This window comes from Sinocyclocheilus grahami, unplaced genomic scaffold, assembly GCF_001515645.1.
Source record: "Sinocyclocheilus grahami isolate Dianchi unplaced genomic scaffold, SAMN03320097.WGS_v1.1 scaffold300.1, whole genome shotgun sequence".
Taxonomy (NCBI): Eukaryota; Metazoa; Chordata; class Actinopteri; order Cypriniformes; family Cyprinidae; genus Sinocyclocheilus; species Sinocyclocheilus grahami.
Genome location: NW_015505479.1, coordinates 1,269,115 through 1,288,274, shown reverse-complemented (window position 1 = coordinate 1,288,274; position 19,160 = coordinate 1,269,115). Strand labels below are relative to the sequence as shown.

Sequence of the window (19,160 nt, the reverse complement as noted above, 5' to 3'; positions counted from 1 at the left end):
TAACAAAACATACTTACAGTCGCTGATTCAGAAGCGTCAGATTGTCATAGCAAAGTCGGAATTGACCCTTTTTTTTTTTAGAAATAGCCTTTGTGCACAGCCAGCTTTGTACTCTTCTAGGTTCAAAAAACTGTCGTCCATAAAATGCGTTGTACAAATTCGAACATCTGGGTTGTGCTGTTCTGTTGTAAATAAATCTTAACCAATGATTCCTAATTGCATCTACTTCCGGAAGGCCAAATAAAGTGCTTTTGGTTGCACACTGAAACACACAGCGTCTCCCTGACATGCTGCTTCAACACTAACTGCGGTTACTGAAACCACGCCTTCTTTCTTTGCGTGCACGTTTGGGCGCATAATGCTAATATTTCCACATAGTGACATAGATATGTGGGGCGTGTTAGAACGAGGCGTTTTAGGTAGGCGTGGCTGACTCTTAACTTTTATAAAGAATATCTCTTTGGATTTGAGACTTTAGTCTTTGCAACTTTACAGATCTTCTTTATGCACCAAGAGCTTGTAACACTCCAAAGAGAAAGGAAAACTTGAAATCGCATCATATGACCCCTTTAAACTTCTCAAAATACAGTCCGTTTCAGATTGGTTTTAATCACTGCATTAAAAAAATGGGTCTGATTGGGTGGGCAAGACTCAGCCCACCCCTGGTTTAGAATGGACCGATTTAACAGTATTAATCTAATTTTCCAAAGATACATATGATACAAAGAGGATCGTTTAGAATGAATAAGAATGACTCGAATTTTCCAAAAATAAACATGAGAGAAAGATTAGATTGAACCGATTCAATAGAATGAATCAGACTTACCAGCGCTATAAACGACAGTGTGGTGGTCGTCGTCTCCGCTCCTTCACAGCAATACTTGAACTTTAATCATATCAATTTCATGCTTGTGTTATTAACACGAACAAAAGCTTACAGCTACTAGATTTTGTGAGCAAACCGTAGCTAAGAAAAAAAAGACTTTATAATGTTAATGAATATCACTGCCTTAAAATAGGCTACCTGACTGAAGATTGTTCTTATCAGCTAATAAGTATTTTATTAAAACTGAAAGAGAAATCAATTTTGATAAATTTGTACAAGTTTTGATTGAAACATAGCCTGTTCATGAGTCATGACAGCTTAAAGAAACTGGCACCCTACGATTATGTAAATTTAGAAATATTAAAGCACTAAAACTGAGGTGTGCTCATATTTCAAATACAGCAGATTATAGTCTTACAAGTCTTACCATAACAGGTAGGCTAGTAAGCTAATTCTCCCATATATTGTATTAAATTCAAGTTTATGAAGTTGTTTTTCACAATGTTACTTCTAACACAGAAGTATACAGCTGGTAGATTTATAGAAATCTGTGAATTGTGTTGTAAAATGTAATAAATGTTTTACAAAATTTAAAACGTGTAATATACTGCATGCAGTAGGCTACCTTTAAAAGAAAGCGACCCCAAAAAAAGTACCATATTTGTATTCAAAAGCAAATGCAGTTTTATATTAAAGATAGAAAAAAGCAAAGTAAATCACTGTCACACACAGCTTGTTAGTATCGCAAAGGAGAACTACATATACAGCATCTTCATATTTACATACAAGTTACAACCAATGAAAATTATAAATATATCTTAGTTAACTTACAGCAGTGACTGGGGAAAGAAAAAGAAAAAAGGAATAACTGGCACCAACCCTACAAACAAATGAAGTGGTTATATAATTTAAATGAATAAAATGAATGCATGTTTGTTCAAAAGACTCTGTACACATTGTGAAAATCTGACAAACAAGGAGGGGAGGAAGAGGAACTAAACCGCGATCATCTCCGCTTGCCTCGTCAGCCAACAATCTGAGCTGCCAAGACCAATAAACTACTGTGTGGCCTGAATGCGCCATGTGTTTAGCAGCAAAAACCTAGTCCTGAACCCTGGAGAACTTCCTCCAAGGTGCTTTTGAGAACTCAAACACATATGGGTTCATAACAATCCTCAAAGAAACTTTACAGAAAATAAACCTGTACAAAACAAATCCGAAAGCATCATAAGAATTTCCACATATAGAGGTCAATCTCACAAAACACACGTCCAAGTCAAGCTCGACCCAAAATAAAAAGAAACTAATCGCATTAAAAGTCTATTTTAGAATATTTATATTATTATTTTCATGAACTTTAAATACGTTCTCAAGCTCATCATCCTAAATAAATCTCATACTGGATTCTAATGAATTAAAATACAGTATTTTTTTTTATTTATCGTATTACAGTAAGTAAAATGATTTAAATCAGCATAAAGGCAATACAAAAACACTACCATGATGTATAAATACTTTACAATTCAAATATATTACAATAATGAGAATCTATTATTATTATTTGCATTACGGTAATGAGAAATAATGGGCTTACTCCTACAAATTTGAACAAAACGGCATCTTATTTCTTTTCATTTTGGGGTAAACATGACCTGGACATGATCCTGAGACGTTCACTCGGTCAGTCGCATTCACTTACACATTAGCATAGCCTTATCATTTCATAAACGGCTAAATCATGTGCAAGTGCAAGGTGCTTTACAGATTCTGCTTGACTGTTGTTTGTTTTGGTTGCTAAATCAACTCTGAACATATTTTTAAAATAAGAAAAGCCAGAACCATGTACCATATGTATATACATAATTGTGACCCTGGAGCACAAAAGCAGTGTTGAGTCGCTGGGGGATATTTGTAGCAATAGCCAACAATACATTGTATGGGTCAAAATGATATTTCTCTTTTCTGCCAAAAATCATTAGGATATTAAGTAAAGATCATGTTCCGTGAAGATATTTTGTAAATTTCCTACCGTAAATATATCAAAACTTAATGTTTGATTAGTAATATGCATTGCTAAGAACTTCATTTGAACAACTTTAAAGATGATTTTCTCAATATTTTGATTTTTTTGCACCCTCAGATTCCAGATTTTCTAATAGTTGTATCTCGGCTAAATATTGGCCTATCATAACAAACCATATAAACCAATTTCGAAAAATTGACCCTTATGACTGGTTTTGTGCTCTAGGGTCACATATATGTGATGCTACCGGTCAAAAGTTTGGAAAAATTAACATTATTTACCGTTTCTCGAAGGCAGTATTTAATACTATTACTATTGGTGCTCAAATATTAATAGCGATTCTTATTATAAATGTTGAAAACAGTTGTGCTACTTAATATCTTTGTGGAAACCGTGACGCATTTTGTTTTTAGGACTCTTTGATGAATAGAAAGTTCAAAAGAACAGCATTTATTTGAAATAGAAATCTTTTGTAACATTATAAATGTCACTTTTGATCAATTGAACGCATCCTGGCTGAATAAAACCATTCGTTTCTTTTCTTTCTTTTAGCCCAGATATTTTAATGACAGAAAATGTGTTTTCAACTTCGATAAGAAACTTGAGCAGCAAACCAGCATATCAGAATGATTTCTGAAGATCATGTGACACTGAAGACTGGAGGAATGATGCTGAAAATACAGCTTTGATCACAGCAATAAATTACATTTGAACAGATATTACAATAGAAAGCAGTTCTTTAAAATCGTAATAATTGTAATAAATGCAGCCTTTGTGAAATGACCTTAGACGCATAAAAAAAAAACGTAATTATTCCAAACCTCTGACACCCGGTGTACATATATATATACATATACATATACATATATATATATATATATATAAAACTAGCTTCATCCTTGACAATATAACTGTAATACTCTTTAAAATGGACTGTAATTTATTAGAAATGTTCAGTGTAACTGAAAAGCAGATTCTTCATGAGTGTGTGAATTCTGTCCTTTGGCACCATCACAAACGTGTGTGTGTGTGTGTGTGTGTGTGTGTGTGTGTGTGAACGAGTCTTTCAACAGTCCTGATGCTTTTAAAACTACTTCAAAAGACGAAAAGGTTAAAAACTCAATCCAAAGTACAGAACGTTCATAAATACATATCACCGTGGCAAGATGAGGGCTGGATGCTGACACACCTCGCGAGAGCGTTTACTAACCCGACAGTCCGAGAAAACATGAGCTCGCATTCGAAACAAAAAGCATTTACTTCAAAGAGTTTCTCTCGGTTACAAAAAAGGCTCAAAATATCTGTCAGACTCTTTCTTTTTCCTTCTGACTCCAGCGAGCTTCGTCCTTCTCCGTAGTTTACAAAGAAGCTGTTGCGTAGTCCGAAAGGAGAGGAGAGGCGATCCAGATGAACGGAGCGAGATGATGGAGGGTTTGTGTGCACGAATGTCTCCGTACCGTCTTTATATGTGTATTATTCACGTTTAGAATAATGCAAAGGAAACTTTCAAGTACAAGGTCTGTCTCAAATCTATTTACAGTTAATTTGGCTGTTGGTGTATGTATGCATTAGCTTTCCTCTGTGTCAGTTGCTTAAGTACATACATGTATATATTAATGCTGTCAAACGATTAATCGTGATTAATCACATCCAAAATAAAAGTTTTTGTTTACATATATAAGTATGTGTACTGTGTATATTTATGTATATGAAGAGTTCATTTGCAAAAAAATCATGCTTTTTTATTATGTTATGTTTTTATTGTGTTTTATTGTGTTAGTTTGCTGTATTTCTTTGCTATTTTTTTACCTAATCAAAATAACCCAACTGCAGTTTGATTGAGATTAATTGGAATGCACAATTAAAAAACATGATTTTTGAAAATGGTTAAAAATAGAGTTATCTGATTTTGCAAATGAACTCTTCATATAGGCTATAAATACACACACATACAGTGTATATTTTGAAAATATTTACATGTATATACATTTATATTCTTATATAATATAAATGAAGAGTTTATTTGCAAAAACAGATAACTATTAAAAAAAATCATGTTTTTTATTATGTCATCATATTTTTATTGTGTTAGTTAGCTGTAATTTTTTGTTATTTTTAACCTAATCAAAATAACCCAACTGCAGTTTGATGGAGATTCATTGGAATGCACAATTAAAAGAAACTAGATTTTGAAAACTTTTGAGTTATCTGTTTTTGCAAATTAACTCTTCATATAGATTTAAAATATAAACATAAAAATTTTTCTTAAATATACACATGCATGTGTTTGTATTTATATATACATAAACAGTACATACACACACATATTATGATTATATTATATAAAATATATAATAAAAACTTTTATTTTGAATGCGATTAATCGTTTGACAGCACTAGTATATATATATATATATATATATATATATATATAGTCCATATGACTGTACCTACCTGTCTGACTTCTAATAACAGTGTGTATTCAAGCCTTTTTCTAGTCAGAAGTTTCTGCCCCCATGTTGACCGTGTTTGTTAGTAGAGTTTCACACTTCGCTCTCAGTAGAGGCTTTACGGTTGGGGACCCAGCCGGTGTCGGGATGCGCGCCGTGATGCTGAGCCGTCACGGCGTGGGCGGTGCTAAGACTCGAGCACTCTGATTGGTCGCCTTGCAGCAGCTGTTCGGTCTCTCCGTCGTTCAGAGAGGCGGAGCTCGCCTGTAGCGAGACGGTCTCTGTACGCATACAGGCGTGAAGCCCGGCTCCTCGACACACCTTCAACTGTCTCAAGTCTTCCCAGTAAAGATCCTCTCCTGAGAGCAGACACACGCCTTCCACGATGTGGATCTTCTCTTTAGTGTAGCCTCCATCACAAACGCCCTGGACCTACAGACAGCATTTGAAGTGAGATTACATTTGGCAGACATACAGTCAAATCAAAAATTATTCAGACACCAGATATAATTTTTGATATATGTGACCCTGGACCACAAAACCAGTCATAAGGGTAAATTTTTTCGAAATTGAGATTTATATATATAATCTGAAAGCTGAATAAATGTATGGTTTGTTAGGATAGGACAATATTTGGCCGAGATACAACTATTTGAAAATCTGGAATCTGAGGGTGCAAAAAAATCTAAATATTGAGAAAATCATCTTTAAAGTTGTCCAAATTAAGTTCTTAGCAATGCATATTACTAATCAAAAATTAAGTTTTGATATATTTATGCTAGAAAATTTACTAAATATCTTCATGGAACATGATCTTTACTTAATATCCTAAAGATTTTTTGCATAAAATAAAAATAGATAATTTTGACCCATTTAATGCTTTTTTGGCTATTGCTATAAGCGACTTACGACTGGTTTTGTGCTGCAGGGTCACATATAATTTTTACTAGTGGGTGCAGGACACTATAGTTCATTTATGTAAGTGAGGATAGCAAAATAAAGTAAACTGTGAAATTATACCCAAAAATTCTTCATACAGTGAACTACCAGTAAAATTTGGATAAAAAAATAATTCAGACACTTTGACCTGACCATGTTTTTGCTTAAGTGTTTTTCTTTAATTGCTAATGTGACCTTTTTACACCACAGACTAAACTAAATTAAGCATTGCTTGGTAATTGGTTGACCTTCATTTTAATTATCTATTTGTGTACTTAAATTTAACAGCTGACCGCTATTCACTGAATTCATTACATACCTTTCTATCAAAGTTATCTGACATAATCAAGATGAATTTGTTCTGACACAGTTTAACTCGTCATATTTTATTACCATTTTCTAAACTATAGCGAATAAACTGCGATAATGTGAAAAATGTTGAAGGTGTCTGAATACATTTTGGTTTGACTGTAATTACTGTGAAAAAGAAGTGCATTTTAGCATACTTAAAAAAAAAAAAAAAAAGTACTTAATATGAAAATAATTAATTTAAAAGAACATATACAAGCATAAAATGCATGCAATGTTTTCAGACACTTAACTGCATGTTAATTGCAATCGAATGTTAAAAAAAATTATTATTATTTGAATTTATATTAAATGCAATTAGTTGAATTTTAGAGTGCTTTTGACCCACAAAGGACTAGTTCACCCAAAAATGTAAATGTACTCTCCCTCAGGCCATCCAAGATGTAAATTAGTTTGTTGTTTCATCAGATTTGGAGAAATGCAGCATTGCATCAGTGTCTCAGCAATGGATGCTCTGCAGTGAATGGGTGCCGTCAGAATGAGAGTCCAAACAGCTGATAAAAACATCACAATAATCCACAAGTAATCTACACCACTCCAGTCCATCAGTTAACATCTGGAGAAGACAAAAGCTGTGTGTTTGTAAGAAACAAATCCATCATTAAGACGTTTTTAACTTTGAACAATCGCTTTTGGCTAAAATACGAGTCCTCTATCCATAATATTGATTTCTCCATTGAAAGTCATTTCGTCTTAATCAGGAGAGAAATCCGCACAGATCAAGCACAGTTTACAAGCAAAAACAGCTCTAAACAAATATATGGGGGGACTTTGATGTGAGATACAACAGCAGATGCACTTTTTCATTGGAGGAAGCATTATTATGGATTATGGACTCATATTTTAGCCGGAAGCAAAGGTTTAAAGTTAAAACGTATAATGATGGATTTGTTTCTTATAAACACACAGCTTTTGGCTTCTCCAGATGTTAACTGATGGACTGGAGTGGTGTGGATTATTGTGATGTTTTTATCAGCTGTTTGGACTCTCATTCTGACGGCACCCATTCACTGCAGAGCATCCACTGCTGAGACACTGATGCAGTGCTACATTTCTCCAAACCTGATGAAGAAACAAACTCATCCTAATCTTGGATTACTTCTATTGTTTTAAAAATGTGATTAAAGTTTATAGCTAGTTGTACCAACAAACATTTATGGTAAACTGGAATATACTCCAATGCCATTTCTATTGAAACTCGTATTTGTCATTTCACATTTGTATGATGAAGCTGAAATTTTGTATATTTAAAATAAATTAACTTTAAATTTAATACTGAACAACACAGTTAAAATTATAAATCAAGTTCACATGCACATTCTATTCGATACAATTAAGCACACATCTTTTTCACTAATGTTAGTAGTATAGTTATGTATACAGTACATAGTAGTATACATTGTATATATTGTATTAGAATTACACTCATCGAGTCAACATGAAACTGCACTCACAGCCCATTTTACTTCTATAATGTGATGCACTGACTGGTTGGGGAACTTCATGTTGATTTTAAAGCAGTACAGCACTTTTTATGGCATTAAGAAACACACACACACACACACACACAAAAAACAACAACTTCACAGGCAATGTTCACAATTCATGCAACCTCAGGCAGAATAAACTAAGAAACAAGCCTATAACAATGTATTATCATTTTAACAAATTGCAACAGCTATAAACGCTATCTTTTTTTTGCACTCTAATGCAAAAATCTGATTACATGCAAGAAGAAAAAGATGCTGGATTTGAGATCAAGCGGTTGGGTCAAAATCACACGGCTGACTTTAAATATGGGAAGCAATATTTTCCCAATTTGTTGAACTACCTTGTTTGCCATTCTGATGAAAATAAAAGAGGGGATGTCAAAAGATGAAAGGAGAAAGGGAGTTGTAAGGATGATTGAGCTGTCATGAAGAAAAACATGGGGGAAAAAAAGATGAGCGGGATCTGAGACTCACGAAAAATATAAAACCAATTCATCTTGATGAGAACAATTATATCAGTCATGGCTGAAGTCGAACAACAACAGCACATCTAAATGATTCTTTTGCGAAATCTTCAAAGACAAGAACGATAAGCAATACCTCTTTTTTATATCGCAGCTGGTTGTTTATTGCAGGTTTCTGTGCGGTCTCTATTTTAACCTCCTGCGTTGAAGTTCTGTATGAAGGGTTGCTGTAAGTCAAGTTGCTCACTCCTGGATCTGCAAACTTGAATTTTTTGTGCCTGGAAAGCAAAAAATAATGACAACTCCTAGTATTCATCTTATTTTGAGCAGCTGAGAAATGGAATTAATTCATGCTTCGCTAAACCTTACCTGTAAATAATGAATGCAGCGATGAGTATCAGGATGGCCAGTATTGACAGAGCTCCACCAATCACGTAGCTGATATGAGGGCTCTCATCTTCATAAAGATACATGCAAATGGTCAATTCATGCTTGATTTACTCTTATACAACTATTTAAAATCTGAGTTGTAATTATTTACCCCGAGGTGCAGACACCACATTGTTCTGGATGCAGTCCTCTAGATTGAGACTTGCATCTGTACAGCTGCGAGGAGAACATGATTGGATTTTACTGACAATATTTCACTTAATTCTTAATGAAAACCTTTTTTTTTTTTGATTTTTTTTTGATTGGGTAGCTGCAGTTGACTTACTTGACCCCTGACAGGCCCTGATGAGGTTTCTCTGTGGGGTGTTTTTTGGGGGCTTGAGTAGCTTTGGAGTCCTTCTCAGGTGCCGTGGGAATGTAACCAGAGACTAGTCCAGAAACAGAATTGGAATAAATGCACAATTAAAAGAAACTAGATTTTGAAAACTTTTGAGTTATCTGTTTTTGCAAATTAACTCTTCATATAGATTTAAAATATAAACATAAAAATTTTTCTTAAATATACACATGCATGTGTTTGTATTTATATATACATAAACAGTACATACACACACATATTATGATTATATTATATAAAATATATAATAAAAACTTTTATTTTGAATGCGATTAATCGTTTGACAGCACTAGTATATATATATATATATATATATATATATATATAGTCCATATGACTGTACCTACCTGTCTGACTTCTAATAACAGTGTGTATTCAAGCCTTTTTCTAGTCAGAAGTTTCTGCCCCCATGTTGACCGTGTTTGTTAGTAGAGTTTCACACTTCGCTCTCAGTAGAGGCTTTACGGTTGGGGACCCAGCCGGTGTCGGGATGTGCGCTGTGATGCTGAGCCGTCACAGCGTGGGCGGTGCTAAGACTCGAGCACTCTGATTGGTCGCCTTGCAGCAGCTGTTCGGTCTCTCCGTCGTTCAGAGAGGCGGAGCTCGCCTGTAGCGAGACGGTCTCTGTACGCATACAGGCGTGAAGCCCGGCTCCTCGACACACCTTCAACTGTCTCAAGTCTTCCCAGTAAAGATCCTCTCCTGAGAGCAGACACACGCCTTCCACGATGTGGATCTTCTCTTTAGTGTAGCCTCCATCACAAACGCCCTGGACCTACAGACAGCATTTGAAGTGAGATTACATTTGGCAGACATACAGTCAAATCAAAAATTATTCAGACACCAGATATAATTTTTGATATATGTGACCCTGGACCACAAAACCAGTCATAAGGGTAAATTTTTTCGAAATTGAGATTTATATATATCATCTGAAAGCTGAATAAATGTATGGTTTGTTAGGATAGGACAATATTTGGCCGAGATACAACTATTTGAAAATCTGGAATCTGAGGGTGCAAAAAAATCTAAATATTGAGAAAATCATCTTTAAAGTTGTCCAAATTAAGTTCTTAGCAATGCATATTACTAATCAAAAATTAAGTTTTGATATATTTATGCTAGAAAATTTACTAAATATCTTCATGGAACATGATCTTTACTTAATATCCTAAAGATTTTTTGCATAAAATAAAAATAGATAATTTTGACCCATTTAATGCTTTTTTGGCTATTGCTATAAGCGACTTACGACTGGTTTTGTGCTGCAGGGTCACATATAATTTTTACTAGTGGGTGCAGGACACTATAGTTCATTTATGTAAGTGAGGATAGCAAAATAAAGTAAACTGTGAAATTATACCCAAAAATTCTTCATACAGTGAACTACCAGTAAAATTTGGATAAAAAAAATATTCAGACACTTTGACCTGACCATGTTTTTGCTTAAGTGTTTTTCTTTAATTGCTAATGTGACCTTTTTACACCACAGACTAAACTAAATTAAGCATTGCTTGGTAATTGGTTGACCTTCATTTTAATTATCTATTTGTGTACTTAAATTTAACAGCTGACCGCTATTCACTGAATTCATTACATACCTTTCTATCAAAGTTATCTGACATAATCAAGATGAATTTGTTCTGACACAGTTTAACTCGTCATATTTTATTACCATTTTCTAAACTATAGCGAATAAACTGCGATAATGTGAAAAATGTTGAAGGTGTCTGAATACATTTTGGTTTGACTGTAATTACTGTGAAAAAGAAGTGCATTTTAGCATACTTAAAAAAAAAAAAAAAAAGTACTTAATATGAAAATAATTAATTTAAAAGAACATATACAAGCATAAAATGCATGCAATGTTTTCAGACACTTAACTGCATGTTAATTGCAATCGAATGTTAAAAAAAATTATTATTATTTGAATTTATATTAAATGCAATTAGTTGAATTTTAGAGTGCTTTTGACCCACAAAGGACTAGTTCACCCAAAAATGTAAATGTACTCTCCCTCAGGCCATCCAAGATGTAAATTAGTTTGTTGTTTCATCAGATTTGGAGAAATGCAGCATTGCATCAGTGTCTCAGCAATGGATGCTCTGCAGTGAATGGGTGCCGTCAGAATGAGAGTCCAAACAGCTGATAAAAACATCACAATAATCCACAAGTAATCTACACCACTCCAGTCCATCAGTTAACATCTGGAGAAGACAAAAGCTGTGTGTTTGTAAGAAACAAATCCATCATTAAGACGTTTTTAACTTTGAACAATCGCTTTTGGCTAAAATACGAGTCCTCTATCCATAATATTGATTTCTCCATTGAAAGTCATTTCGTCTTAATCAGGAGAGAAATCCGCACAGATCAAGCACAGTTTACAAGCAAAAACAGCTCTAAACAAATATATGGGGTGACTTTGATGTGAGATACAACAGCAGATGCACTTTTTCATTGGAGGAAGCATTATTATGGATTATGGACTCATATTTTAGCCGGAAGCAAAGGTTTAAAGTTAAAACGTATAATGATGGATTTGTTTCTTATAAACACACAGCTTTTGGCTTCTCCAGATGTTAACTGATGGACTGGAGTGGTGTGGATTATTGTGATGTTTTTATCAGCTGTTTGGACTCTCATTCTGACGGCACCCATTCACTGCAGAGCATCCACTGCTGAGACACTGATGCAGTGCTACATTTCTCCAAACCTGATGAAGAAACAAACTCATCCTAATCTTGGATTACTTCTATTGTTTTAAAAATGTGATTAAAGTTTATAGCTAGTTGTACCAACAAACATTTATGGTAAACTGGAATATACTCCAATGCCATTTCTATTGAAACTCGTATTTGTAATTTCACATTTGTATGATGAAGCTGAAATTTTGTATATTTAAAATAAATTAACTTTAAATTTAATACTGAACAACACAGTTAAAATTATAAATCAAGTTCACATGCACATTCTATTCGATACAATTAAGCACACATCTTTTTCACTAATGTTAGTAGTATAGTTATGTATACAGTACATAGTAGTATACATTGTATATATTGTATTAGAATTACACTCATCGAGTCAACATGAAACTGCACTCACAGCCCATTTTACTTCTATAATGTGATGCACTGACTGGTTGGGGAACTTCATGTTGATTTTAAAGCAGTACAGCACTTTTTATGGCATTAAGAAACACACACACACACACACACACAAAAAACAACAACTTCACAGGCAATGTTCACAATTCATGCAACCTCAGGCAGAATAAACTAAGAAACAAGCCTATAACAATGTATTATCATTTTAACAAATTGCAACAGCTATAAACGCTATCTTTTTTTTGCACTCTAATGCAAAAATCTGATTACATGCAAGAAGAAAAAGATGCTGGATTTGAGATCAAGCGGTTGGGTCAAAATCACACGGCTGACTTTAAATATGGGAAGCAATATTTTCCCAATTTGTTGAACTACCTTGTTTGCCATTCTGATGAAAATAAAAGAGGGGATGTCAAAAGATGAAAGGAGAAAGGGAGTTGTAAGGATGATTGAGCTGTCATGAAGAAAAACATGGGGGAAAAAAAGATGAGCGGGATCTGAGACTCACGAAAAATATAAAACCAATTCATCTTGATGAGAACAATTATATCAGTCATGGCTGAAGTCGAACAACAACAGCACATCTAAATGATTCTTTTGCGAAATCTTCAAAGACAAGAACGATAAGCAATACCTCTTTTTTATATCGCAGCTGGTTGTTTATTGCAGGTTTCTGTGCGGTCTCTATTTTAACCTCCTGCGTTGAAGTTCTGTATGAAGGGTTGCTGTAAGTCAAGTTGCTCACTCCTGGATCTGCAAACTTGAATTTTTTGTGCCTGGAAAGCAACCATAACAACATAATCAAATATTCATCTTGAGCAGCTGAGAAAAGTAATGCATTCATAAAGTGCTTCTTTAAACCTTACCTGTAAATAATGAATGCAGCGATGAGTATCAGGATGGCCAGTATTGACAGAGCTCCACCAATCACGTAGCTGATATGAGGGCTCTCATCTTCATAAAGATACATGCAAATGGTCAATTCATGCTTGATTTACTCTTATACAACTATTTAAAATCTGAGTTGTAATTATTTACCCCGAGGTGCAGACACCACATTGTTCTGGATGCAGTCCTCTAGATTGAGACTTGCATCTGTACAGCTGCGAGGAGAACATGATTGGATTTTACTGACAATATTTCACTTAATTCTTAATGAAAACCTTTTTTTTTTTTGATTTTTTTTTGATTGGGTAGCTGCAGTTGACTTACTTGACCCCTGACAGGCCCTGATGAGGTTTCTCTGTGGGGTGTTTTTTGGGGGCTTGAGTAGCTTTGGAGTCCTTCTCAGGTGCCGTGGGAATGTAACCAGAGACTAGTCCAGAAACAGAATTGGAATATTACAGACTCTATTTACAGTATGATATTTTTTATTTTGTAATTAATAATAAAGACATGCAATTATTATTCACTTGCAATGGAAAGATGCTTATTTAGGCCAAAATTCTGACTCGTGCGGGCATATTATTAACATTTCTAGAAAACGGAATACTGGCTTAATCTGGTTATGATAATCAGTGTTGCACTCATTAAATACAATTTAAAAAACTTAATTATGAATTGAAAAAATTAAATGTAAAATACTGAAATAAAATGTAAACATTACATAAAAAAACCTTTATAATGAACTGAAATTAAGTACTTAAATTACTAAAACTGAAATTAATGAATAAAGGCATGCAAATGAAAGAGAAATAAATCTGAATGAGGGTGTTCACATAGGCCTAAATTCTGATTCATATAGGCATATTATTATTCAAATTTGTAGATAACAGAATATTGGTTTAATCTGGTTGATAATTAATGTTGGAATCGTAATCAACTAAAGCTAAATAGAATTAGAAATAACAAAAGCTAATACATAATTACTAATAAATTACTATTTATGCAAATTTATTAGTAATTAATAATAAAGACATGCAAATATAGATAAATATTCACTTGCAATGGATATTCTTAATGAGGGTGTTTACATAAAATTAAAAAGATTTCTAGAAAACTGAATATTGGCTTAATTGGGTTATGGTAATTAGTGAAGTATGTAAAGCTAAAACTATTTAAAAACTGAATTGTCATCTGAAATAAATCTGATATATAAAAAATGGGATATCACATGAAAAACGTTAAACTTATAAACACTTTATAAATGGCGCCTAACGGAAATAAAATTATTTTAAGTTGAAGTATTAAATTGACTAAAACTGAAACAAAAATCTGAATTTAAAAAACCCCCCAAAATTTATAAAAATGACAAAAGCACATTAGAAAATTGCTAAAACTTAAATAAAAAAAATACCCCAAAATATTATTAAATACAATAATCATACAAATAATATTACAATTACACTGATGGTAAACTGGTAGATGTAAACAGTCATGTCATGAATATGTTAATTTGTGTAACTTCTCAGTGTTTAACAGCGATTTCTTGAAAATAATAATTGCACATGTTGAACTCACTTGTAGAGCAAGGTCTGCCGTCAGGCTCATCTGGACATGCGCACACAAAACTGTTACTCCGCGCAAGACACAAGTGTGTGCAGCCCCCATTATTCACACCGCAATGATTTGTTCCTAGAAAGACAGTAAGTAAATCTTACGGATACATTTGTTTCAGTGACAATGGTAACATTTCTTCATCACACATGCTCAATGTTTGTATATCAGTGACTATCTTGAAAATATTACTGGACACAAAATGCTTAAAAAACACATTACATATGATAAAACTTGTCTATACACTTGTTTGTGTGCGACATTAATATTTCGTATAATTACTTGAAATGTAATTGCACATAAGCATACAAAGGACACATTTTGGACATCTTTCTTCTCTGATGAACGCATTCCAGGACTTCTCTTCAAATGAGCTAATGAATTTGTTGTGAGAATTTAATTTAGTTTGTTTTAATAAGACGACAAACAAAATGTGCAGTGTTGAGTGCCTCTAGGACCAGTGTTGGGAACATTGTATTGGATGACAGACAGGATTTAAATATTATATATTATATTATTCAATTATTTATTAAACATCGTTTTTTGGTAATTTCTGCATAACTTATGGAGTGATAAATAGAGATATCCAAAATCTCCTTTGTAAAAAAATAAAAAAATAAATATTTGAACCTAGCTTTATCTAATGTTCAGATTTATGTTCTGGAAATTAGTGCATATTTAATCATATAATGCACCAATTGCACATTTAAACATTTCATAAAACATTTGATACAAAACAATAGTCTTAATTCACTGCAATTAATCAAATAGAGAAGTTTGGTAGCATCTATTAGTTATTAGTTTACTCTTTATTTACCTGTAGTGTCTTGTTTTAATAATAATTCAAATTCAAATGGTATATCACAAAATCCCTTCAAAGTGTGCGTTGTGCATTAGAGTAAAAATAAAGAACACTTGTAGACTCTTCAGTGGAGTCTCAACAAGTCAATCTTACCAGTCTGTCTTTGTGGCGACACCACTATGATGTCCATGAGGCCCTCTACATTAGCCAGCACGGTTTCCTTACTACGACCTGTATGCTTATCTACTCGCTGAATAGACTTGGTCTGCCAGTCCGTCCAGTAAATCCAACGGTCTTGCTGTGAGATTCGGGAAAAAGGAGTTAAAGGAGAGTATACCGGTTTCAACTGGGGACAAAGAAAGGGGGTAAAAAAAAGGGGCAGAGAAGGAAAGATGGGAAGAAAAAGGAGGGTCAGAAAATGGAAAGATGCAAAAGAAGAGAACAACATGCTAAGGTTATAAATGCAGAGACATGTGAATGAGAGGATGGGTCAGTGGAGCGGAGGGTGATGAAGGTGCAGGTGAGTGACAGATTAAGTGAGGGTGAGGATCAGATATGGAAAGGTACCTGCGTGAGGGCAAACGGGTGTGATACGGGGCTGATGAGAATTTGACGCAGTTTTCCATTCAAGTCAGAACTTTCTATGCGGTCCAAGTGTGCATCCACCCAAAAGATCCTATACATGAAATCACGTGAAGTTTCAGTTATGTGTTCTCCAAAATGTTTGAAGGTACTTGCCATGATTATGGTACAAAATAGTGTCTGAAATGCTTAAAAGAAGCCATTTTTAGAGCAAATGAACAAAGCGGAAAAATAAGAGATGCCCCCCCAAAAATGGAGGTCAAACTAAAGATTATATCAGCCGTTTTATTTTTCAATAACATTTGGGACATGTCTAAATACTGTTTAAGCTCTTAACTGTCAAACGTTTAAAGAAGACAATCAGCAGATTATTGCTAAAGTGAAAGCATTTCAACGTACATTTTTACAGTAGTCAACATTTGAAGTGGATCAAAACCTTTCATCAAAGTTGTCCTAAAACCAAAACTACACCCGTTCTTGTCTTAGGACAACTTTGATTAACTTTTTTGATCCACTTTAAATGTTGAGTACCGTATATAGAATAAATATTTTGGAATCTAAAATTGCCATACAATCAAATTCATATCTCTAAAGTTTTAAATATTTAAAATTTGAAGTTGATATTACAAAAATTGAGGTTCCAGTTTGATTTTGTTCAGACACTGTGCCAAAAAATCCATACAGTTCTGTCACTGTTATTACACTACAGTTATTTGTGGCTAGCTTGAGAACAAGAAAGAGGATTGACATTGTTTGTACAACAGTGACTTGAATACAATATGTAAGCTACCTTTTATAGCTGTTAATCTTAACAACTGAATGGTTGAACATATGTGGATTTAACATATGTGGAGTTCATTTGGTCATAGAATGCAGTCGTCACCTTCCATAACTGACTGAGAATGGCATTATGTAATCGACAGTGACAACCATCAGTCTGCAGTGTGTTTGTGGCCTAACAGTGGATCAGAATTTGGTTAATATGGGTTGGAGGTCCATTTTGCACATGTCTATCAGCTTCCAACAATATCATTATCATAACTCCCCACTCTTTTGAATTAATTTTCCGCTTTTACCTGCGGGTGTCATAGTCCAGCGTCAAGCCGTTTGGCCATCCCAGATCTGTGTTGATGAGGACTTTCCTGTCTGTGCCATCCAGGTAAGCACGCTCAATCTTTGCAATGTGACCCCAATCTGTCCAGAACAAGAACCTTGCCAAAGAAATAAAATGATGAAACGCATTCATTAGTAATTATAAAGTAACTACATAAGTTCCCTTCCCTCTCACGCTCACATTCATTCAAATAAATGCAATCTTACAGTGTTACTTTATTCTGACTTCAGAATTCTAGACTCAACTACCCATAGACAACATAACTAATAAAAATAAACCATTATTTGTATCTGTCCAATACAGTTTTAGGTTGTGCATGCTAGCAAGTGACGATGGTATAAGCAGGATAATCCATAACTAGGTGAACATTTGACAATTGTAATCCACTTTGCAGAAGCAGCCACTTCACATCACATGGGTTCTGTCTTTGCAATCAAAACGTTTCATGAAAAAGTTTGTTGGATTTTAAAACATGAAGCTGTAAAAATATTGTTCAAAATGAAGACAAAAGTCTTACACACTCTCTGGCTGTCAAACTTTAAGGGCTTAAAGGAGTGATGTGATGAACTACACTGGTGTTTATTCTGTTAAAAATCGTTGGGAACTGATTTCAGTTATTCATGAATAATTAGATCAATTGGCTAAAGATCACTGAGAAGTGGCTCAGAAAAGGTAATACTCAGAAAAGCTCTAAAATCATTTGTCTGCAGATACCACTTATTTCGATATTTTGTAACTAATTGTAGCTAATTTACTTTAAAGTCAAACAGTATATCTCTCCCCCTCCCACAATGTAAAAATGTAGGCTATGTATGAGTTTTAATGATGCATAAAGAAATTGTAATAATAAAATGTGTAATCGTAAAAAACAAAATGTAATAAAACCTAATGTTACATTTTTATATATTTTCTTTAGCCCTCCTCCTCTCCAGCACCACCTGCCTATATAAAATAATAATAGTAATAAATATACAATAAATATAAATAATATACAAGTACATAGAAAACGTATACAAACTACAAACATTGGGTAAAACAGTCCTTTTAGAAACAGACTAAAGGTTTTATATACTTTTCAGGATTAATTTTCTCTTCACAGAGAAAATGCATAAAGCAACAAAACCGCAATGAACTGATAATTAGTTTGCTGTTCTCACCCCTTGCTAGGAAACACAGCGATGGCTCTTGGTTCATCCAGACTGTTATTCACCAGAACTTTCCGAGACGTACCATCTAAGTGAGCCACTTCTATGGTGTTACGGCCGGTGTCTGTCCAGTACATGTTACGTGACACCCAGTCAACAGCAAGTCCATCAGTCGTCTTCAGACCCTGACTGATCACAGATTCCATATTGCTGCCGTCTAAATTCACCCGTCTGAAAAGAATGAAATATTTCATAGAAAATAACAAAATAAAATATATATATAAAAAAAATAAACGCGCTTAATACTTTACTTGCACTTAAAAGGGTCCTATCATGCTTTTTCACATTTTCAACTTGAGTTAGTCTGTAACATTGCTGTTTGAGCATAAAAAAAATCTGCAAAGTTACAAAGCTCAAAGTCCAATTCAAAAGGAGATATTTTATTTAACAGAAATCACTTTTCAAAAACTACAACGAATGACTCGTTTGGACTACAACGCATATTTTCCGGGATTTGTGATATCACAAATATCGACGAATGGGACGAGACCTGGTTGAGCTGCACT

General features: G+C 34.0%; 1 protein-coding gene across 1 annotated transcript in view; it reads right to left on the bottom strand.

Moving 5' to 3' along the window:
• Positions 1–19,160, bottom strand: part of lrp4 (low density lipoprotein receptor-related protein 4) — a 64,208-nt gene that overhangs the window by 5,418 nt on the left and 39,630 nt on the right. Inside the window, exons 24-38 of the mRNA XM_016293203.1 lie at positions 18,607–18,825; positions 17,412–17,546; positions 16,321–16,429; positions 15,907–16,051; positions 14,916–15,029; positions 13,668–13,770; positions 13,494–13,558; positions 13,322–13,409; positions 13,090–13,231; positions 9,787–10,123; positions 9,277–9,379; positions 9,103–9,167; positions 8,931–9,018; positions 8,698–8,839; positions 5,304–5,731 (exon numbers count right to left, since the gene is read on the bottom strand). Of these exons, the coding sequence (XP_016148689.1) occupies positions 5,393–5,731; positions 8,698–8,839; positions 8,931–9,018; positions 9,103–9,167; positions 9,277–9,379; positions 9,787–10,123; positions 13,090–13,231; positions 13,322–13,409; positions 13,494–13,558; positions 13,668–13,770; positions 14,916–15,029; positions 15,907–16,051; positions 16,321–16,429; positions 17,412–17,546; positions 18,607–18,825 (2,194 nt within the window). The 3' untranslated portion in view covers positions 5,304–5,392. The remainder of the gene's footprint in view (positions 1–5,303; positions 5,732–8,697; positions 8,840–8,930; positions 9,019–9,102; positions 9,168–9,276; positions 9,380–9,786; positions 10,124–13,089; positions 13,232–13,321; positions 13,410–13,493; positions 13,559–13,667; positions 13,771–14,915; positions 15,030–15,906; positions 16,052–16,320; positions 16,430–17,411; positions 17,547–18,606; positions 18,826–19,160) is intronic.